The 24,165-nt window shown below is 39.7% G+C and overlaps 1 protein-coding gene across 1 annotated transcript in view; it reads left to right on the forward strand.

Moving 5' to 3' along the window:
- Positions 1 to 24,165, forward strand: part of VWA5B2 (von Willebrand factor A domain containing 5B2) — a 138,926-nt gene that overhangs the window by 54,286 nt on the left and 60,475 nt on the right. The window contains exons 2-13 of the mRNA XM_053710337.1: positions 13,805 to 13,949; positions 14,444 to 14,602; positions 15,081 to 15,312; positions 15,605 to 15,798; positions 16,388 to 16,519; positions 16,723 to 16,847; positions 16,942 to 17,115; positions 17,293 to 17,403; positions 17,760 to 17,962; positions 18,627 to 18,741; positions 18,917 to 19,102; positions 19,201 to 19,390. Of these exons, the coding sequence (XP_053566312.1) occupies positions 13,811 to 13,949; positions 14,444 to 14,602; positions 15,081 to 15,312; positions 15,605 to 15,798; positions 16,388 to 16,519; positions 16,723 to 16,847; positions 16,942 to 17,115; positions 17,293 to 17,403; positions 17,760 to 17,962; positions 18,627 to 18,741; positions 18,917 to 19,102; positions 19,201 to 19,390 (1,960 nt within the window). The 5' untranslated portion in view covers positions 13,805 to 13,810. The remainder of the gene's footprint in view (positions 1 to 13,804; positions 13,950 to 14,443; positions 14,603 to 15,080; positions 15,313 to 15,604; positions 15,799 to 16,387; positions 16,520 to 16,722; positions 16,848 to 16,941; positions 17,116 to 17,292; positions 17,404 to 17,759; positions 17,963 to 18,626; positions 18,742 to 18,916; positions 19,103 to 19,200; positions 19,391 to 24,165) is intronic.

Here is a 24,165-nt window from a genome sequence, read left to right on the forward strand (position 1 = left end):
CTAGTGAGAGGAGTTGGACCTTATTGTGCCTATTAATAAAGGTGCATGTGAGGTACTCGGCCTGTATACGAATGGGCTTTGGGTTCTGTCTTTCCACTTCACGTGGTGTCCGCTTTGCTTGCAAGGCTCTGGATGAGGTGTTTGCCTGTTCCTAGAGGGGTTTAGGGGTCTCGGATGACGTTGTGGTTAACAGTTAACAGCCGGTTCACTTCCAGTGTCCTGTAGTTGTGAGGCACACTGGCTTCTGGCTGTCGCACACTTGAGTAGGGATGGAGCGGCCCCTCCAAAATGGCATCTTAGGCGGCCGTGCTGCGATCTTATATGGGCTTCCCGGGGCAAGGTGATGAAGCGGCCCTTCACGCTATTTATCTCTAGCTGGTTCACTGGGTGCCATCCAGCAAGGATTCTGCGTGGGAGAGCGGGTGAGAGGTGGTTTTTGCCGGCTTTTGTGGTTGACGAACACGGAGCTCTTTGTCCCTGCGTAGAAAAAAGTTATTAAGAAACGCTAGTGTAACGCATCACGCACATCATGCTGCAACAATCCAACAGCCTGATGCGTATCTGCAGGGGAGAATGACAAGACTACGTCAACAAGAGAACGTAACGGCTGAGGCGAAGCCTCAAAATGGCATCTTAGGCGGCCGTGCTGCGATCTTATATGGGCTTCCCGGGGCAAGGTGATGAAGCGGCCCTTCACGCTATTTATCTCTAGCTGGTTCACTGGGTGCCATCCAGCAAGGATTCTGCGTGGGAGAGCGGGTGAGAGGTGGTTTTTGCCGGCTTTTGTGGTTGACGAACACGGAGCTCTTTGTCCCTGCTTCCACCCGCTAGCTCTGCCCAACTAAAAGTCGGTATGATATCATATTTTACAGGGGATGGGGTACATGGATATGTCATTTGGTCCAAGACAAAAATGGTAATAGTTAAATAAAAGAGCTCCTATATTAAACGTTGTATAATGAGTGGTGTTTAACCCCTTAAGGACCAACAATGTACAGGGTACGTCCTACAAAAAAGGTTGTTAACGACCAAGGACGTACCCTGTACGTCGTTAGTGTTTCCAAGCGGTGGAAGCGATCCTGATTGCTTCCAGGCGCTTTCATGTTATTGCAGTGATGCCTCGATATTGAGGCATCCTGCAATAACATTTGTTAGACATCCAATGCAGAGAGAGCCTCTCTGTGGCCCTCTCTGCATCAGCCATCAATGATTGTGATCGTTCGTGGGTGGGAGCCGATGCAGGGAGGCGGGTGGGCGGCCATCGATGGAAGGAAGTAGAGGGGGGGCGGGATCGTGTGCGGGGGCGCATACGGGGGTGGGCGTGAACAGGGGGCGGGAGCAGGTGGGAACGCTACACTATTGCACAATTCATTTATTAGATAAGGTTGGAGAGAGGACTGGGGAGGGTGTGAATTTTTAGCTAAGGGATCTGGGAGGCAGCTGCCAGTACCCAAGATGGCGCACAATAAGGTAGAGGGGGAGGGTTAGAGAGCTGTTTGAGGGGGGATCAGAGAGGTTGGGGATTAAGGGGGGATCCTACACAGCAGAATGTTGTTGTTTTTTTATAAAAACTTTTATTTTAGTATTGGCAGACTTTCTGCGCAGTGGCATTTAGCAGCCTTCTAATATTGAAGATTAATAATTAGTTTTTGGAATACAATATTTATATTAATTAAAATGATAATAATAAAGAATTCGCTTGTGAGAAATTCAGCTCAATATAACAACTTTATTAGTCACAGCACTCAAAATCTTAGATCACACGATACAAAATCCTATGCTTCCTTATTAGGTACATTAAATACATTACATAAAACACATTGACATAACTGCATACAATTTCTTACTTTAAAGGGACAATCAACCCGAAAATTACTGTTACTTATTTAGATTAGTTAATTAACAATCTTTGCATCAAACTCTAGCCCAATTTTCATCTAAATAAACTTTGGTTGAAAATACACTTACTAGATCTCATCTGGCCGTTTTAAAATGGCCACCTGACTCCTCCTCCTCTGACGTCTCCCAAAAGCTTTAACTGCAGCGCTAGTACAGGATCCTCTCGTCCCTTTGCGCTCCTTTCAATCAGTTCATTGAGACACTCATATGGCACCCCCCTCACACTATCTCCCCTCACTTTCTTTCAGCAGAACGTTCTGTCTGCACAAACACACCCACACACTTAGCAACAACGAGATACACTAGAGATATCAATCTCTAAGATGTCACAGTAGTATTCCCACAATAAAAACGTAACTCTGGATACATTTAATGAAACATCTATTTAAAAAGCATCCCATTTTTATACAAATGTAAATCAATATACGCTCCCACTAAACTAAACAGAGCGGAAGTGTATGCCCAACCGTCCATCTATTTACATAACAAACCCGTTCTAAGCCATCCCACATACACTGGTGCTTTTCAGTAGTGAATGATCTCCAACCACCACTGCTGTTAAAAAGAGCCCCTCAAGCCAAAACTTCAGATTCTCACAGCTAGTGCTCCCCAGACCACATGCTCACCGTTCTCCGGTCCTCCTCGGCCAGCACCCCCGCACACAGAGCGAAGATCACAGAGCACTAGCACTTATTATGTAATTCATAACTAAACACAGTGCAATCATAAACCCCATTAGGGGTAAGACGTATATCTACACAGTCAGTCGAGTGATCGGCACCATCAGAGCTATATAGATCACAAAAATAAATAACAAAAGAGCCGTGAACGGACTAGAGGAATATAAACAATACTAATGGCCATTATTGCTCTTAGCCAATCACAATAAAGCCTGGGCGTGTCAATCATGATCCTACACGCCTGGCTCTGGTTGCTAGGACCTGTAACTACAGAAGCCCAGCACCACCACCAAGGACAGCAGAGCTCTGTCCGTGATCAAAAGTCAGTTTCTATTATCATCAGCAAAAGCGTCTTCACAGGCAACACAAACTCTGTTCACTCTGAGACGCACACCCATAGAACCCGATCAGGGATATCCATTAAATTCGGCAAAGGAGAAGGGGGCGGGACCCAAACTAACTCTCTCAACTATCACTGTACCAATCAAATGGTCACTAACTACAGAAAGGGCGGAGCCACATACGTACCCATCACCGCCCGCAAGTAGTAAGCCGACACGTCTCACAACAGCGGATAACTGTCAGCCACGGCCCAGATCTATTTGGGCACCCAACCTTTAAAATCATAAATAGTAAATTACATCATGCGATCCATACCGCCCCCTAATTCGGAACATCTACTGAAAGTCACCCATCACTGTCCAAAAAATTGAATTATAAAAATATATCACTAGAGCACTCTGACAGTTACCATCAGAGATGTGAAAATGGGGCTATAAATGGCGACCACAGGCGGAACCTAAGAAACTTCAATGAGCATGTGAACCCATTCCCTAAACAATGAAAATATATACATCGAAACTATCCATAAAAAGATCCTATCATGATGACCAATGCCAGTTGAAATATTAAAGGGACACTGAACCCAAATTTTTTCTTTCGTGATTCAGATAGAACGTGTAATTTTAAGCAACTTTCTAATTTACTCCTATTATCAATTTTTATTCATTCTCTTGCTATCTTTATTTGAAAAAAGAAGGCATCTAAGCTTTTTTCTTGGTTTAGAACTCTGGACAGCACTTTTTTATTGGTGGATGAATTTATCCACCAATCAGCAAGGACAACCCAGGTTGTCCACCAAAAATGGGCCTGCATCTAAACTTACATTCTTGCATTTCAAATAAAGATACCAAGAGAATAAAGAAAAATTGACAATAGTAGTAAATTAGAAAGTTGCTTAAAATTTCATTCTCTATCTGAATCACGAAAGAAGAAATTTGGGTTCAGTGTCCCTTTAACGATTACACCACACTGTCAAACACTAAAAAAATATAAAAAATAATATAATAGAGATGATACTAATGGAGAAACCCCCTTATTATTTATTAGAATTTGAAAAAGGCAAACCACCTGTAAACCCACAACAGATCAGTGGGGATTATGAAAAATATGTGGCCCTAGTAAAGCATCCAACCAAATATGGATCTAGCTATCCACATATATTATCTGCCGACAGATAATATATGTGGATAGCTCGATCCATATTTATATATAACCTCGCAGTGGGTGTGGGAAGAACAGAGCCTAGCCCATTTGAAAGGTGTTCCTACAATTGATTGCCTTCTGAGTTCATTGTCCCTTTAAGTTGTTCCAGGTAAAGATATCTTTTTCATGTGTTTAACGCTTGCTTTTTTTATATTCACAGCATCGGTTCTGTTCTATACAATGTCCCTTTAAGGCTTTTATGCAATGCTACTTTACTAAAAATGTGTATGCTCACCAGATCAAAAGAATGTAATGAAGGCTGTAAACAATTTAATACAATACTGTATTCACTTGAAAGAATAAAAAGAAAACTATAGAACAAGGTAAAGTTTTGTGCAGAACAAAACAAATAGGGCAAAGCTTTGCTAATTGTCACTAACTTTTTTTTAATTATATTAGACTGGAAGTTATTAGTGAGGAGAGATTATATTTAAACTAAACTATTATTCACCACTCTAAGCTCTCCAAGGATCATTTGAAACATCTTGATAAACATTCTAAGTGCCTGAAGTTATTAAAAGTAGTTATAGCGGGGCGTGTCCAAACATCGGCTCTGTGCAGTCACACTTTTTAAAGCTCCGGGAGAAAAAGCACTTAATCCTCCGGTTATTGCTATAATTTTACAGCATTTTCTCACTAGTACATATGCCATTGTACTTATTAAGACCAGCAATTAATATCCATATTTCAGCAGCTGTATTGATGACCCCTGAGCTGAAAACGGACAATTGAGGCCTGAAGCAGCGGCTACTACACCGGAAGCATTCCCCCCTCAAGAAACCCCTGAGGTACTTTGCCAGATCTGGACATTCTAGATATCGCAGAACCTTGGCTCCTGTAAAACAAATAACACCTCCCTAATCGGATATAACATCTCAAGTGATGCAGATGAAAAGTATGGTCCGGCCACCTGTCTCTCCAACTAGGAGCTCACAGTGATTGGTTGTTCCACGGACAATCTGTTTCACCTGACGCTCCCACCATCTGTAGCTGTGGATTGGTCTCTGGAGTTCCGGTATCTGATCCCCATTGGTCTGTCTGGCGGGCGACTAAGGTCCCGTCCTGTTCAGTGAGGCATACGTTTATGCCATAATCCTTGTGAGTACCCTGACATCAGTGTGTGCTATCCCCTGTATCTCTGATGTTTTACAACGATACTGTCCCATAAGGCGCCTCTCTTTTCTCTGCTTCTACAAATGAAAAGTATAAGCTATATAACGAAAGGATCATCAACTATGCAGACCGACAACTACTGTATCACCTCGGATCCTCAACTGGCTAAAATAGAAGCCTTATTCCAAGTTTTGATAAACAAGGCGCCATCAGACCAGGACCTACAAAGGCTAATAGAAAGAGCAAAAAGCATGGGGAACACGGTCACCATGCTGAGACACGCTACAACAGAGGGGCTTGCTTCAACTTCGGATACCAAAGAGAACAGTCTAACCATTATGCCAAACAATATTACAACTAATCAACTAAATAGCTGTACTCTAATACCACTCCGGCTGACAACTCTACAGGATAGAAGAAACGCAGTGAATATCTTGCCGTGGCATACCGCTCAGGCTAAATTTCATATAACAGGGCGGGACATTATAAAAGAGTTACATGCTGCCACATTTCCTAAGATGGTGTTTACTGTCAAGCCGGATGAACACGCAGCACAAGAAAAGATCTCAACTCAAACAGATAACAGCAGCAGATATCAGGGACTACCTCCCACCGCTTCTTCAAACTATATCGGCACGACAGGTACACAGCTCAAATTAGGATGGACCACAGACTCGGAGCTGTCTACGCAGGGGCTTGAGGGGGGACCCCTGGGCAGCAGAGGACTTTGGGATAATAAACTCCATGATAGCTGGGAACGATCCAGGATAAAAATTAATTCAGGTCCTTAAAGGGACACTAAACCCCACATTTTTGTTTTATGATTCACGTAGCTAATACGATTTTTAACAACATTCCAATTTACTTCTTTTATCTAATTTGCTTCATTCTTTAGATATCCATTGCTGAAGAAATAGCAATAGATAAAAATAACAATACTAGGGAGCGCTAAAAATAGCTAAAGTGTATCATAAATGGATGTTATATAAATAATCACTATTCGAACATACAACTGTAGAAGATTAACCGTAAAGAGTAAAATGAATATTGAATACAAGTTAACCTGTAGGTTAACTTGCATTCAATATTCATTTTACTCTTGCGGTTAATCTTCTACAGTTGTATGTTCGAATAGTGATTATTTATATACCTTATCCATTTATGATACACTTTAGCTATTTTTAGCGCTCCCTAGTATTGTTATTTTTATCTTGTTTATAGGATTTGTTGAGAAATCCCTATTATCTAGTTGGAGTCTGTTGTATTATTATTTTTTGGTGCTGGTCACTCTACCTTTTGTGCTTTTGAAGAAATAGCAATGCACATGGGTGAGCCAATCTCACAAGGCATCATATAGGCAGCCTCCAATCAGCAACTACTGCGTCTATCTAGATATGCTTTTCAGCAAAGGATATCAAGAGAATGAAGCAAATTAGATAATAGAAGTAAATTATAAAGTTGTTTAAAATTCCCTGCTCTTTCTAAATCGTGAAAGAAAAATTTGTGTTGCATGTCCCTTTAACGTTGAGACTGTCGACGTAACACACAACATCAAAGGAACTCTGAGCGCTACTAGAACACTCCCTATTGTTATAACAGCTAGTCTCTTGGGCTTCAGGTTGGAAATAGCTTGGCACACTTTTACCAGCATATATTACAGTACTGTGAGCACAATCGCTCAGCAGGCACGTTCAGCTGGCGGATAATATATCTGTAAAGCTCTATTTAACAGATCCTTTATATTAAAGTTAGTTTGCCATATTGTAAAGTTAAACGATGTTTCATTGTATACGTTTTTACACCCTTTATTCTAGGTCATGTTAAAAATGTGTCTTGCTCACATATGTTACAAATCATTAGGTATCTAGTCTGTATCCTGGCATACATATTTAGGTATCTAGACATACACAGCAGACAAGGCTAAAAACGCAGCACCATCTAGGCAAATAGTAGACACTGCTCATAAGTATTCACATACACAGCTCATACCCTACCCTGACTATTTAAATACAATACCCTCTCATGGCGTACATATTTCAGGTCTTTCTTATTGCCTCACTCGTTGCTGGCGGCTGCAGCAACGTATGAGAGGTAACATATTTCCTTAATAGATCACTTTTATTCTAATATAATAGCCATATCTTAGGGTAAGCTTCATAGTGAAATTATGGAAACTTTTTCATATTATTCTCATGATCCAGCCTAGTTTAAAGTTATCTCTGCTTAAAACCTAATTTCTAGAAAATAGTTAATATGAGACATAGAAAAAAGAAAGGATTTCCAGACCGGCTCCTCCTCGAACTATTTATTCCACTAAAACGTTTAACAGCACAAAAAATATATGACAATGTCATAAGCACCTACAGGCATGTAATAAAAAAACAAGATATGACAGGTACCCCCTCACATCTGACGCGTTTCGGTGGTGTCCGTAGTCATAGACACCACCGAAACGCGTCAGATGTGAGGGGGTACCTGTCTTATCTTGTTTTTTTTTATTACATGCCTGTAGGTGCTTATGACATTGTCATATATTTTTTGTGCTGTTAAACGTTTTAATGGAATAAAGAGTTCGAGGAGGAGCCGGTCTGGAAATCCTTTCTTTTTTCTATGTGCTACATTTGACCATTCCATAGGGCTCTCCTGATAAGCCCACAGCGGGATCACTCTGACCGATAACCCGGATCTTGAACCCGGAAGGACAAGCGCAGCAACAGTGAGACCGCGGCGGTGAAGCAGAGAGTTGCTCTCTAAGATAGGAGCCTCATCTCGAGTAAGTCCGCTTTACTTATACATAAATTAACATATGTGTCTCCGAGCTGTCTTTATATTGTAAGGCTTGTCTGTGAAGGACTGTATTTCTAACTGCTACGGTCTCATTTAATGGAGTGACATGCATTTCCTGATGCCGAGTGCTGGGACTAATAGTGTGAGAGTTTGAAATATGAGACATAACCCTAGAAGATTCATATAACCATAGAAGATTCCTATCTTATCCCCCCGACATTTATTATATAGCAATTAGCAGTGATGGCTTGAGTACTTAACTATTGTTTGTCCCCTGTTCTGCGGTCAGCATTTGGGGCTGTGGAGGAGGGGTAGATCAATAAAATATTACATATTATGTATATAGGGCCATCACATACTTGAATTCCAGGGAATTTACTAAGTTATGAATCTCTTATTGCTTCTCTTATTGAATTACAACATTATTTGTGGATTTATTACATTTTCATAAAATGTTAAATTCCTGCTTTGGCCACTAGATGGCAACATTAACACAATAGTAAATATAACCACATAATACCCATGCATGTTCAAGATGTAAGGGCCATTATAAAGTCATTTTTTCTTTGCATAAATGTTTTGTAGATGATCTATTTATAAAGCACATAAAGTTTGTTTTTTTTAAAAATGTATAATTTTGCTTATTTTTAAATATCATTGCTCTGATTTTCAGACTCCTAACCAAGCCCCAAAGTTTTATTTGAATACCGTCGGCTACCTTCTCCAGCTTGCTCCTGTTTGTGTAAAGGGTCTTTTCACATGCAAAAGAAAGGGAGGGGGGGGGGAGTGTCTTATTTCCCACTTGCAGTGGGCTTTCCAACTGCCTTTTCAACAGAGCTAAACTGAAAGCTTCTAAGTATGTTTTTAAACCATTTTATACAGGATTTTTATATCAGTATCTGTGCATCTTATTCTTTATAGTAGTGTCTATTACATGCAGTTATATGAAAATGAGTGTATACTGTCCCTTTAAGGTCTGTATAATATCACAAATAATTCTGACTATATTTATTTTTACAGAAACCACCTTCCTTCAGTAGGAAGGGTTTCTTTTAATTACATGGTATCACTCAGATCTCTGTATACTGAATGTTGGTCCAGTCTTGGTCTCTAATTCTTTTTTTGTTCTGATTTTTTATGTTTCATTCATATCTTTCTAATTACCTAGCATCATTTTTAATAATTACTTGCAGGACTTTACCTACATATAATCCCCGCACTGTTTTTCTTCTTTTTACCATAGGACCCAAGATTGGTCCAGTTTGCTTTTTGTAGGGGTAAAATTGAGGGCAACAATGTTGTATATATTACCATACTTATAAGGCTCAGTATGCAACCTTTGTCTTCAGAATTTGTTTATGCTTGTATGTTTGTCTTTTTCTGTATGTCCTCAATAAAAAAAAAAAAAAAATATATATATATATATATATATATATATATATATATATATATATATATATATATAAAAAAAGTAGTTATAGCATTGCAGTTTATTTAATCTCTGGCTCCTAACAGCTAGAATTTATTTCCTATGACATGGAGAGTCCACGAAACATTCCAATTACTAGTGGGAATATTCACTTCTGGCCAGCAGGAGGAGGCAAAGAGCACCCCAGCAGAACTTTTAAGTGTCACTTCCCTTACCCATAACCCCCAATCATTCTCTTTGCCTCTGTCAAGGGAGGATGTGTGAAGATGGTGTCTGAAGATATTTAATCCTTTTATGTGTACTTTTCACTGCAAGCAAGGATTTGGGGTTATGCTGTGTCCATGACAATCTCTTTAGTAAGAGTAATGTTGGCTTTTTAGCAGTTAGTAGTACGGCGAGGTGGTCTTTGCTTAAAACTTCTAACAACAATGCTACCCCTTTATAGAAAGCCAGGGTTGGTTACTCTGTTCTTTCTTTTTCTACAGGTCCCTGACAGCTGTGGAGATATTTGTCACACCTTAGAAAGATTTTTCTGCCTAACTGCAGCATCCACAGGTAAGTGCTTTCCCTTATAGGTTAGAAGGTACCAGCACTTCAAGGGTTAATCTCCCTGTGGATTTCTTATTTTCAGGGTTAGCACTATGATTTACTCTGATTGCACAGATCCTAAGATCATTTCTAGGTGATTGTGTTTCATTGCTGGGGGCACTGCATATATCTAGGGATTATGAGGCTAATTGTGCTTTGTGGGACATTATTTGGGGTTCTTTTATTTTCACATATGGTAGCTGGTTGCATTATGGTCAGGTGTCTGTTTAATTGCAAGCCAGTAATATTTGTCTTTTATATTTTCATGCCCTTTTTTGTTATTTTGTTATTGGCTGAAATAATTTCTGAAATCACAGGTGGAAAGGGTTCTTTCCTACCTCAGAATAAAAAGAATAGGCCTAAGGGTCGCCAGATTTCTAATTTTCGTTCCTTTCGTAAACTTTAAAGGACAAAGTCTTTCTCCTCTTTTTCCAAGTCGGAACAATCCAAGTCTTCTTGGAGGTCTAGTCAGCCTTGGAATAAGGGAAAGCAAGCCAAGAAGCCTTCCGCTGATTTTAAATCAGCATGAAGGGACCGTCTCCGATCCTGTATTGGATCAAGTGGGGGGCAGGCTCTCTTTTTTTGGCAGGCTTGGATACACAATGTCCCAGATCTTTGGGCCATAGACATTGTATCCCATAGTTACAGAATAGGATTCAAATCTTGTCCTCCCAGAGGTTATCTGTGAACCAGATAAAGAGAGAGGCCTTCTTAAACTTTGTAATCTTCCCTGTGAGTGATTGTTCCAGTTCCTCTAGATGAACAGGGTCTTGGATTCTTTTCAAATCTTTTTGTAGTTCCCAAAAAGGAGGGCACTTTCTGTCCCATACTGGACCTAAAGTTTCTAAACCAATTCCTCAGGGTCCCATCCTTTAAGATGGAGACCATCTGTTCCATTCTTCCTTTGGTGTAGTAGGGTCAGTTCATGATGACCATAGATCTGAAGGATGCGTATCTTCATGTTCCCATTCACAGGGATCATTACCAGTATCTGAAGTTTGCCTTTCTGGACAAACATTTCAGTTTGTTGCTCTTCCTTTTGGCCTTGCTACAGCTCCCAACATTTTCACAAAGGTTCTGGGGGCTCTTCTGGCAGTGGTCAGGTCCCAGGGCATTTCTGTGCTGCATTATCTGGATGACATTTTAGTTCAAGCACTATCTTTTCATCTAGTAAAATCTCATACAGAGATGTTGTTGTCTATTCTACGTTCCCACGGGTGGAAAGTGAATCTAGGAAAGAGTTCCCTTGTTCCAAATACAAGGATGTGTTTCTTTGGAACAATTATAGATTCCCTGTCCATGAAGATTTTTCTGACGGACATCAGAAAATCTAAACTTCATGCTTCTTGCCTTTTTCTCTAGTCTGCTTTTTGTCCATCTGTGGCTCAATGCATGGAGGTGATTGGTCTGATGGTTGCCTCCATGGACATCATTCCTTTTTGCTCTGTTCCATCTGAGACCTCGGCAACTATGCATACTCAGTCAATGGAACGGGAACCACTCAGATCTCTTGTTGGGGAATCCAGATTTATCCTCTGCAAGAGTCTCTCTCTCTCTCTCTCTCTCTCTCGTGGTGGATTCCTCAGGATCATCTGTCTCGGGGCACATGCTTCTTGAAGCCTTCCACGGACGCCAGCCTGTTAAACATATTGGAATTGAGAGCAATCTTCCATGCTTTGATAGCTTGGCCTCAACTAGCTTTGCTCCGGTTTATCAGATTCCAGTTGGACAACATCACCTCGGTGATTTACATCAATCACCAGGGAGGAACTCGGAGTTCCTTGGCAATGAAGGAGGTGACTCACATTCTCCAGTGGGCAGAGTCTCACAATTGCCATCTCTCTGCCATCCACATTCCAGGGTGAACAACTGAGAGGTGGATTTTCTGAGTAGACAGACCTTTCATCCCAGGGAGTGGGCTCTCCATCCGGAGGTATTCTCAAATATATCCCTCAGGTGGGGGGTTCCGGAGTTGGATCTGATGGCGTCTCGTCAAAACTCCAAGTTTCCAAACTATGGTTCAAGGTCAAGAGATTTTCAAGCTGTTGCTGTAGATGCTCTGGCGGTTCCTTGGAACTTCAGTCTAGTATACCGGTTTCCTCCTTTTGCTCTTCTTCCACGAGTAATTGCTCACGTCAAGCAGGAGAGAGCTTCTGTGATTCTAATAGCTCTTGCATGGCCTCGCTGGATCTGGTTTGCGGATCTGGTGTCGATGTCATCCCTCCGTCTTGGAGGTTACCTTTTGAGGAAGGACCTTCTACTTCAGGGTCCCTTCCTTGATCCAAATCTGGTTTCTTTGAAGTTGACTGCTTGGAGATTGAACTTCTACATTTGGCTAGACGTGACTTCGCTGAGAAAGTCATAGATACCATGCTTCAGGCTCATAAGCCGGTTACTTGCAGGATTTACCATAGGCCAGATGCGATAACCAACCCTTCCATTTTTGCTTTTAATCTTAGCTGAGAGCTTGTAAGTGAGTGCTGAACTTTTTATGTGTTGTATTCATTTGTTTTGTAATTTTCCCTATGGGCCTTGCACCCAGGTCTGTCTGGAGTTAACTGCCTGTGACTTTGGGGACAGCATAGCTTCCTGTGAGTGGCAGTAAGCACCCAGGGCTGAGCATATTGCAGGGTCATGGGATGTGTACCCAGTCCAGTCTGAGAGTGCAGTCACCTTCTGTGTTTTGTATATGTCTAGGGTGATTGCATAAGCCTGTGCACCCTTCACTTGTTCCCAGTTTGTTGGATTGAGAGCTTGAATTGTGTGGCTGTTTTGGGGACCCAGGTTTTGGAAGGGACCTTGACGAGGTACCTGGCCTTATCCCAAGTTTATGCCAGTAAGGTCCAACTCGCTACAAATATTTTTCTAGGGAAAGAACAAAAGTTCTCATATATTTACAATGACTCTTATTCTACAGGACTTAGGATGCCCTTTGCCATTGATATTTATGTAGCTTAACTCAGATTAAACTGCTACAATTTTTTTTAAAATTAGTATGTATTGCGCATTAGAAGTTGTTTCACCATAACAGGTTCCTTATTTCTATGTTTTTTTTTTTTTTTGTTTTTGTTTTTTTTTTTTAAGGAAAAATTGTTTATTTCTGTTTAAAACATACATGTGTCAAAAAAAATACGATGATCATTTGCAAAACAAAGATTAAAGGCTTAGGCCTCGTGTTAAATATAGAGTCCATACATATCTCAGATAAGTGAGTCCATAAGGAGTTCAATAGAGTCCTTATTTCTATGTTTTATTTTATTTTTTATTACCTACACTGGCCCAAACCTTAAAAAATAGTGTCTGGTTTGCAGTCCTATTTAGGACAGAAGCAGTCGTGGGGGTAATTTCTGTACTAAAGAAGGTCCTCACCTCCTGTGTTAGCAGAGTTGCATGAACCCCTCTCCTGTCCTGTACAATTGTATGCTTGACTATGGCAGGCTGTTCTTTTGTCAGAGTCCATTTCCATTAACATTAAGACTTAAGAAATTTCCTCTTCTATTTATTATACTGCTGACAGATTTCACTCAGAGTTTTCTCCAGGTCTTGAATTAATTGTTTAGAATATAATTAGAACTGCTGAAGTTGGAGAGACAGGTGAATTAGTTAAGCCATAAAAGCTGGAGAACCCCTTCATGAATTTTGCCCACTAACAAGTTAGAGTCACTTTGTTTATGAGACATTGACTAAGGCAGTTTCTAAGCTTTACATGTGACAATGGCAGACTCGTAGTGTATGCATGTTGTGACATTCTGTTTCTCTCCAGCACAGAATGCCTGGCGTATATAATGTATCCTCTTGGGTCCAGCTTCCTTTGGAAGCTTCCTGTGTCACTGCTAATACCAATGGATACAGTCTTGGAATCAAAGCCCATCTTACTTACATAAACCCAAGAAATGAAACTGTACAAGGTGAGTCGATATTAGATTAAAGAATAAATTGGGTCTGCTGCTGTTCTTCTCAAGTTTTTGTGGCAAAGTGACCCATAGCTCCATGAAATAGTCCTAAAATCCACATACACATTTTGCTGAGCTAAAAAGCTGTTATACTGTTTCTAGGGCAGAAAGTATTTTAGAAGACATGTGGTGAGGTTGTTTGTCAATATAAAACAATTTTGGTTATTCAAAGAAGGGCTATTACATGTAGATACACTTATCTCTTATCAATGCAATAAATGTAAAAAAAAAATCATAATGCATAATACTGTATGTCAGAATATTTCATAGTAACTTGGCTATTTGAATAATAATCTTGAAGGCTCAGATATAGTATGGATATATGTAATAAATTTCCATTAGAGCTTACTGCAGATAAGCACATTACACATATGGGGTTTTACTTTCTATTGTATAAGTTTAGGAGCACTGGCTAACCTCTGGTTATATGATAACTTTGTCTCTTGTAGCCATATTTGTATATCTCCTAGAGGAAGGGGAGGTGATAACAAGTTTTGAAGCAGAGACTAGTGGCCGAAAGGTGCAAGCTCAGATACAGAATCACAGCCGTATAGAAGAGTGCTGCTCAGAATGCCCAGGAGAATCCTTGCCATGCTGCTGTCCCAGAGGTGAGTTGAAACGTCCTTGTGCTGCAGCACTTGGTAGTATTGTTTACTGTACCCTATCTTGGTACATACAGTATGTGCAATTAGCAGATTACCTACCTGAGTTGTAAAATTCAGACCTACCTGATTTGGAGTCCTACTACTAATCATAAAACAGACTAACCACAGATCCACCTAGGTATACAATGCTAATACTTATTAAACCTATGTACTGGCGCATTTGCTCATAATGTTTATTTGATTCTAGATTTTTCTGAGCAAATATTACTTTGTACCTAGACTAAATACAATGTGTCTCATTACTATGTACTATAACAATTTATAACCAAAACATATCATGAGGAAGTAAAACATTGGTAGGAAGTGTTAATAGAAAAGATTGGGGACTGTGATCTGATCTTTATCGAAACAAATAACCTGTATTTTTTTTTATTTTTTAAAACACATTTTTTTCTTGCTTTTTCTTGTTTCTTTCTTATAGGTCACCTTGTACTTGACTCAGGCACAATACGAGGTTCATTTATGCTCAGTATAGGTCCTGTGTTGCCCTCTGCTAATCTAAATGTGGTCCTGCGGAGCAACAGAGAGCTTCATACCCTACGAAGTGGAGCAGTGTGTGTGACCATCAACTCCACCCTCACACCCCTTACCCCCCCTCTTGAGGGTCACAATCAGCAGGGGGAGGGTCTGTGTGACGACAGGTTGTGCTCATGGTGATTGTGTGTTCTGTGTATAGGGGGTAGCTTTATTCAGAAACACTACTCACAACATGTGGGTTTTATATTCTTACAGAGTTGGAGCCCCTTCCATACTTAAGTGTTGTTGCAGCTCCATGAAATATTTGTATAATTACCTTAATTAGTTAAATATAATTATGTAGTTTACTTTTATGTGATCATTGGTGGTCGCTGTATAGTTATATACCTACAACATATTTGTCTTATACCTCATTTTAGTTAAACTGCTTCAATATTTGTTTCTCTCTGTCTGTGTTCTGGCTTGCAGTCCTACCAGTTGTTTTGGGGGTGTAAGTGGAGCAGGAGGAAATCCCTGGGTTCTCCTTAGCGATTCTCCTCCACAGACGCTCCATCCCACACCTTCTGGCTCCCTCACTGCAGCCTTCACCAGGCCAGCTACCAATCCATACTGTTATCACTTTACCTTTCGTTTGCATGTTACAGGCCCATGCCTCTTGGCAGGTAAGAGTATACCTGAGGCATAATTAAGTTTATTGGCCTCTGCTTTTAGTCTTTAAAGGGACAGTCTACACCAGAATTGTTATTGTTTTAAAAGACAGATAATCCCTTTATTACCCATTCCCCAGTTTTGCATAACCAACACAGTTATATTAATATACTTTTAACCTCTGTGATTATCTTGTATCTAACCTCTGCAAACTGCCCCTTTATTTCAGTTCTTTTGACAGACTTGCAGTCTAGCCAATCAGTGCCTGCTCCCAGTTAACTTCACGAGCACAGTGTTATCTATATGAAATACGTGAACTAACACCCTCTAATGGTGAAAAACTGTTAAAATGCAATCTGAAAAGAGGTGGCCTTCAAGGTCTAAGAAATTAGCATATGAACCTCCTAGGTTAAGCTTTCAACTAAGAATACCAAGAGAACAAAGCAAAATTGGTGATAAAAAAGTAAATTGGAAAATTGTTTAAAATTACATGCTCTGTCTGAATCATGAAAGTTTATTTTGACCTAGACTGTCCCTTTAAGCCTTTCAGCATACTGTTTTGTATGTCTGTTGGTTGGAATGTTTTACTGTCCCCTCTTACAGGTATAGAGAGCCCTTCTCATGCTCTCCGTGCTGATGCCAGCCCCTTTGCACGCTCTGCCTCTTCTGTCTGGATCAGCTTGGCTGAAGAATATGAGTGTGACAAAGCACTGGAGATCATCCTGCATCCAAGCGGTGAGAGGGCAGAATCCTTGGGAGAGGAATTTGTAAACAAATAGGAAGGATTTTTGAATAGCTTTTTGTTTGGAAAAGAGTAATATGAGAAGCAAAAAAACAAACATAAACATGGAGGGAGATGAGGATAATGTTAGATTATGAGGGATTTAAGAATTTGTGTAAAACCTAGATGAAGTGTAATCATTATCTTTAATCATTAGAGCCATACATTCCTCACCTGTCTCTGGAGAAAGGAGCCAAAAGTTTCTCACAATATGAGACGCAGATTAAAGAGAGAAGAGATTTCATCAGAGCAATCAGAAAATCTAGTGATCCTGAGAGACAGGTTTGGATGGGGAATTAGATGTGGCTGGGATGGTCCATGACATGTGTAGCAAAAGTAATGTAAAATCAAACTATGTCCTCTTAACTGGTGACAGGTCAGCTTTGTAAGGAGGCGATTCCACAAAGATCTCCATCTCAATCCAGTCCTGATGTTGAATTTCTGCCCAGACCTCTCTGCTTTTAGCACTTTGAGCTCTGATCTCCCAACTGTCACACGCGAGATCATCTTCCTTGTGCACCTGACAGGCGATACCTCTTACAATGTCCAGGTGAGAAGGGTTTTTCTGTGATCTGAATAGATATTGTACTTAGTAATCTTAACTTGGATACAGCTTTCTATTAATTTGCATACTCTTCTCCTTTCTTCTCCCTTTACCCCATTCTGACTTGTTATTTTCTATTCTGTAGATGTAATCTTTTTTGTCATCTGATTTTCTCAATATCAGGATGCACTTTTGCTAGCTGTGAGGAGTTTGCCTGCACGCACTATATTGAATGTGGCTGTTGGTGCAAGTGACAGGAAAGCCCTGTTTCCAATCAGCAGGCAATGCAACAACGTGAGTGAGGGTCTGAAAGGGATTCTGGGTTCTCTGTGCTACTTACTGCAAAGGATTCTGGGAGGTTGGTGAGCATTTGCTGTCATACAGCACCTTGGCCAACTTCACGTTTTCTCCCCTAATTCTCTCCTATTCTTTCTGCTATGCTCCTCTCATTCTCTTTCTATACTTACAGTTACAGTCCTGTATGACCCAGTGAACTCTTTCCATACTAGTTATAAACTTTTCTAAAATGAAGTGTAGAGCTGTTCCCCATTCTTAGTGGTGTTGGAAATCTTGCACGGTTCAGTAATATTCAAGGCTACTATAAGAGTATTGTGAAGAAGATGGTCTTGGGACTGTCTCCTGGCTGACAGGAATCGCTGGAATTGGCATGTGATTATATCCGAAAAGGCAAGCTGAGTGGCAATGTGAGCAATTTGCTGTCTGTGCTGCATCGGATTCTGGCAATCCCGGTTCATCGTGGGTACCCCCGACAACTCTTCCTCTTCACAGATTCAGCATCCAGCTGCCCCCAGAAAGCAATAGAGTTGATGAGACGGCATGCAAAGACTACAAGGTAAGCAAAAACAGAGCAGTGTGGTAGTTTGTGAGTCATTTTCACATTCTTAGAGTGGATTGTATGCATGAAGGCAGCTCTATACTAGCAAGTTGGGCATCTTTATATGTGAGTGTAGTGTGTGTTGTGGGGAATTTGTAGTAAGCTTATACAGCTGAGCAGCTTTTTGATAGGAGGGTATAGAATGATACAATAGGAATAATGCATATGTAAGAGCACCAAATATTGCAATTTAATGTTTAACAGAATATGTAGTGCAGGGTTGAACCACACCAGTGATGTTATTTGGGTGTATGGTGATACAATTGTATTGCAGATGTACACAGTGGTACAGTGTATGTATTATGGTTATACAGTGTTTACAGGAGGGTAAATTGTTGATACATTGAATGTCAGAGGGGGATAAGGAGATAAACTGAACCCGTGAATCTCCCTCCTACGCAAACTGTATGTGTTACAATAGTGATGTGTGTAGAACTAATACAGTGTTAAAGAATATGGAGCAATGGTTATTCAGTAGTTTAGAGTTTTGTAGGAAGTTCATGCCTTGATGTAGTAAATATATGAGGATTACAAATAATGGTGCAGAGAGTGTAAGAGGTATGCAATGATAGTAACATGGTATGTGTCAGATCATTATTGATGTTTTGTGTGATGTCCACAGGGTGTTTTGTTTTGGCCTTGGCTCCAGTAAAAGTCACAGTCTCCTTGAGGAAATTGCTAGAGTGAGCCGGGGGACGACTGAGATTGTCAATGAAGATGAGAGACTTCAGCCCAAGGTTAGCCTTCCATAACATGTGTCTCAGCACATAGTATATTAAGGGCGTGTACATAACTGGGCTAAACAATGTTTTGTTTGTGTTACTGAAGATGTTTGGGGTGAAAGTGGTTGTTGCCAGACTTATACTTGTTGTCAACATGATTTCTAATTGTTTTGTCATGTACTTCATTCAGTTGATAAAATCTCTGAAGAAAGCGCTGGAACCAGCTCTGAGTGACATCACTATAGACTGGTACATGCCAGACACCATGGAGGCACTACTGACACCCAATGAAATTGCTCCAATCTACCCAGGGGATTCACTGGTTGGATACTGTGTCTTGTATCATATGGCCAGCTTCCGCAACAAGAGGGTCATGGTGAGGGACTTAAATGGAAAAAGATAACAGCCAGTCTATAGTTTTGTTATACTGATTGAGTTAATTAAAAAAAAAAAGTGCATTTTGTTTTTTGTTAGGGCCGTGGAGTGAAGGGAGGCTCCTTAAGCTCTGTTTTTCAATCTCAGGATGAGTCTCAGACTCCAGGTGTAACTGACACAAGCAATCTTTATCCCTCTACGGCTAGTGAAGATGTTGGTCATGCCCTACAAGAGATTTCACATGAAATTTCCATTGAATTTTCAGCATGGAGTGAAGAACCAGAGAAAAGTGAGCACATTTTTTTTAAGCAGTTCTCTCCACAGCTAAAATGAGGCACTAGCACAGACCAGACTACATGATTTTCACCATTTTAATCCCAACATATGTATAATGGCACTTGTCCTTTTAACAAACTACATAACATGAAAGCTCTTTCATATAATAAAATTGTACGTTTTAATATTAACCTTAAAGTGACATTAAAAGGACATTAAACCTCAAATGATTTCCCTATAAAAAGCAGAATTAAAAAAATGCAGTTATTTATTTTGCCTGCTTTAACTGTAAAGTGCGTTCTGGGCTTGCAAAACAATATATATTTCTTTCATGTAATTAGCAAGAGTCCATGAGCTAGTGACGTATGGGATATACATTCCTACCAGGAGGGGCAAAGTTTCCCAAACCTCAAAATGCCTATAAATACACCCCTCACCACACCCACAAATCAGTTTTACAAACTTTGCCTCCCATGGAGGTGGTGAAGTAAGTTTGTGCTAGATTCAGTTTTTTTCATTATAAGATTTAAACTTTGTTTTGGGTGTGGATTATTTTTCAGCGGAATTGGCTGTCTTTATTTTATCCCTCCCTCTCTAGTGACTCTTGCGTGGAAGATCCACATCTTGGGTATTCATTATCCCATACGTCACTAGCTCATGGACTCTTGCTAATTACATGAAAGAAAACATAATTTATGTAAGAACTTACCTGATAAATTAATTTCTTTCATATTAGCAAGAGTCCATGAGGCCCACCCTTTTTTTGTGGTGGTTATGATTTTTTTTTGTATAAAGCACAATTATTCCAATTCCTTATTTTTTATGCTTTCACACTTTTTTCTTATCACCCCACTTCTTGGCTATTCGTTAAACTGATTTGTGGGTGTGGTGAGGGGTGTATTTATAGGCATTTTGAGGTTTGGGAAACTTTGCCCCTCCTGGTAGGAATGTATATCCCATACGTCACTAGCTCATGGACTCTTGCTAATATGAAAGAAATGAATTTATCAGGTAAGTTCTTACATAAATTATGTTTTAACTAACAAAATTATAGTTTTAGATGCCTTTAAACACACATTTTGCATGCAGCACCTTTTCAATGTAGTGAATAATTTCTGATACAAACCACACCAATACCCTCATCACTCATTTTTGCCCTCACTCTAATCTCTGTTAGAGACGTATATTTGGAAAGGTATTAAACCAAGAATGTATAAGCAAACTCTTTACCTTCCTAAGGAAAGAGGAGGACTTTGAATCCCCAACCTTTACCTATATATAAAAGCTATTTTATTTCAAATAATTGTGAAATGGTGCCACAATAGTGACCAAAAAGCTTGGACACATATATATATATATCCCGCCCTATTCTCATCTAACACCGGTATTTGGTAACCCTGAGCTCAAACTATACTCTAACCATAACTGTGACTCCTCTGTTTTTAAACAGAACCTCATAGGTAATACATTTAGACAAGGGACAATTAAAGGGACAGTCAAGTATAAATTAAACTTTCATTATTCAGATAGGACTTGCAATTTTAAGTTATTTAAGATCTAGCACAATACAATGCTAAATTTAAGACAATAGATAATAAACAGTCACAGTCATGTGATCAGGGGGCTGGAAGAAGACTCCTAGATACAAGGTAATCACAAAGGTAAAAAGTACATTAATATAACTGTTGGTTATGTAAAACTGGGGAATGAGTAATAAAGGGATTATCTATCTTTTAAAACAATAGCAATTCTATGGTTGACTGTCCCTTTAAATCTCAATAGGAAATACAGGACGATTGTCCTGATCATCCACTCTCTTGGTTCAACTATGCGCAACTTAGTCATTACGCCTCTTCACACAAGCATAAACAGCACTTTACAAGAGACACTGCACTACATAAGAAATTATGTATTATGCATCAAACTTCCCGACACCTAATCTCTCTAATATGTAGGCTCCTCCTTTTTTACCAGTAGAGGGTATACGCACAACATATGTTCCTCTACGGCACAAAGAATTAGGCAAGACCCTTTACAGCTCAAGAGTGGTTGCAGATATTTAAAATGGGTAAATGTTACTCAGTCTCAGCCCAAACACAGGAATCATGTTACAAATTTGTAAGTAGATTGTACCTCACACCATCTAGATTATAGCAAATATATCCATCTACAAGTGGCAAATGCTGGAGAAGTTGTGGGTCTGATGGTACTTTGCTGCACGTGTGGTGGAGCTGCCCAACATTAGAAATATACTGGAATGAAGTCTGGAAGGTAATATGTAGAATTTTGGAATTGGAATTTTAGTAACATCCTGGCCTTTTATTGTTTATTTTTCCTTTCAAATTCCAAAACAAAATAAAGAAAACTCTCATGATTTTGATGTTAAAAGGAAAGTAAACACCAAAAATGTTATTGTTTATCAGTGCCCTCTCATAAGTAACTTCAAGGGCATGAGCACAATATTATCTAATATGGCACACTTAATCTAACGCCCTCTAGCTGTGAAAAACTGTCAAATGCATTCAGATAAGAGGCAGCCTTCAAGGACTTAGAAATTAGCATATGAGCCTACTTAGGTTTAGCTTTCAACTAAGAATACCAAGAGAACAAAGCAAATTTGATAATAAAAGTAAAGTGGAAAGTTGTTTAAAGTGACATTCCCTATCTGATTCATGAAAGTTTAATTTGGACTTTACTGTCTCTTTACTTTGTTCCAAACGTCTTATTCCAGTTTATTGGAAAAATGCCAACATTCCTTCTTTGTTGGAATGGAAAGCAAGTTTAGAGACCAGATAACAACTAGAAAGATACCACTACTTTAACATAGGGAAGATCGAGACACATGAATTAATTCCCCAGACTTGGACCACAGGAATTGCAAACCACGAGTGTTGTCTGAATGGTCTACACTTATTTTGTCTCTGTTTAGATAAGGGAGGATTTTGGAGTGAAGGAGGGAAACGTGTTTTGTTCCCTCTTGCCCTGCCTTTGTCTCAATTTTTTTTCTTCTTATCTCTCCCTTCCTTTTTCTTCTGCCTGACTCTAATATCAACTCTCAGTAGCAAAAGATGGCAATTTAACCTTCTATGTTGCACTTTATTGATATTCAAGAAACAATTGCAACAAATATGTTCACGCTCTAGTTTTTGTAACTAACACATCACAATTTGAGGCCATTGTCTCTCTTTACTTATGTTAATTATAATATCATTACTAATTACTTGGTACATTTCTCTGGATTGATATGCAAAATATTATACTTCTGTCATATTTTAAAAGCTTAATATAACGTTTTGTCGAATCATTTGTTTCATAAATGTTGAATTTTGAAAAATGTAAAACTAAAGGGCTCTCAAACGGAGTAACAAAACAGGCTTCTTATCATTATTCAAGTTAAGATGTATTAAATCTTCTAAACTTACTACAATTTTGGACAAGAGACTATCGGCCAGATTACGAGTTTTGCGTTATGAGCGGTGCGGTGCTAACGTGCAGTTTATTCTCACTGCTCACTTACCTACAGCGCTGTATTACAGGTTTTTCTAAACCCGGCATTAAAAGACAAGAAGTGAGCGTAGAGCAAAATTGAGCTCCACACTGCACTCCAATACCAGCGCTGCTTAAGTGAGCGGTGAGCTGGTCGTACATGCTCGTGCACGTTTTCCCCATAGACATCAATGAGGAGAGCCGGCTGAGAAAAAGTCTAACACCTGCAAAAAAGCAGCGTAAATCTCAGTAACGCAGCCCCATTGATTCCTATGGCTGTTCAAATCAGCCAATAGAATGCAAGCTCAATTCTATTGGCTGATTGGATCAGCCAATAAGATTGAAGTTCAATCCTATTTGCTGATTGCATCAGCCAATAGGATTTTTTCTACCTTAATTCCGGAATCTAAGAGACGCCATCTTGGATGACGTCACATAAAAAGATATTCATTCCAAAGAAGACGTCGATTGAAGAGGATGCTCCGCGCCTGATGTCTTGAAGATGGAGCCGCTCCGCGTCGGAAGGATGAAGATAGAAGATGCCGTCTGGGGGACCACTTCTGCCCGTCTGGGGGACCACTTCTGCCCGTCTGGAGGACCACTTCTGCCCGTCTGGAGGACCACTTCTGCCCGTCTGGAGGACCACTTCTGCCCGTCTGGAGGACCACTTCTGCCCGTCTGGAGGACCACTTCCGCCCGTCTGGAGGACCACTTCCGCCGGCTTCGTTGAGAACATCTTGCCGCTTGGATGAAGACTTCTCCCGGTAAGTGAATCTTCGGGGGTTAATGTTAGTATTTTTTAAGGGTGTATTGGGTGGGTTTATTTTTTAGGTTAGGCCTGTCAGTATATTTATGAAAATCTTAGTAGTGCTATCCAAATAATATATAAGTTTATGGCAGGGTTATAAACACAATCTTAAAATAATTTTCCTTAAAAATTGAAACCCTAATCAACCATGCATCTACTAGACCATACAATTAATATAAATATCTGAATTCTTTTATTTAGTTAATATCCATAAACATATTGAAGTATATTCGCAATAAAAGGAAATGAAACAAAATTTATATGCGTTAAAACCAACTCTTAAGATATGCTATCCTTCTTACAAAACCCAGAAAGATATACCTTCACAATTCAGCCTTATTTATTTAATACAATGGGACTAAAACCTTTAACATCCAAGCAATACAATTCTAAACTGTGCTCTTTCAACAATAGGATAAAATATATATATATTCTGCTATTTAACTGCAATTTATCTTAATACAGAATTAACTTACAATATCAGAACTTGCACA

Source organism: Bombina bombina, chromosome 4 (assembly GCF_027579735.1).
Source record: "Bombina bombina isolate aBomBom1 chromosome 4, aBomBom1.pri, whole genome shotgun sequence".
Taxonomy (NCBI): domain Eukaryota; kingdom Metazoa; phylum Chordata; class Amphibia; order Anura; family Bombinatoridae; genus Bombina; species Bombina bombina.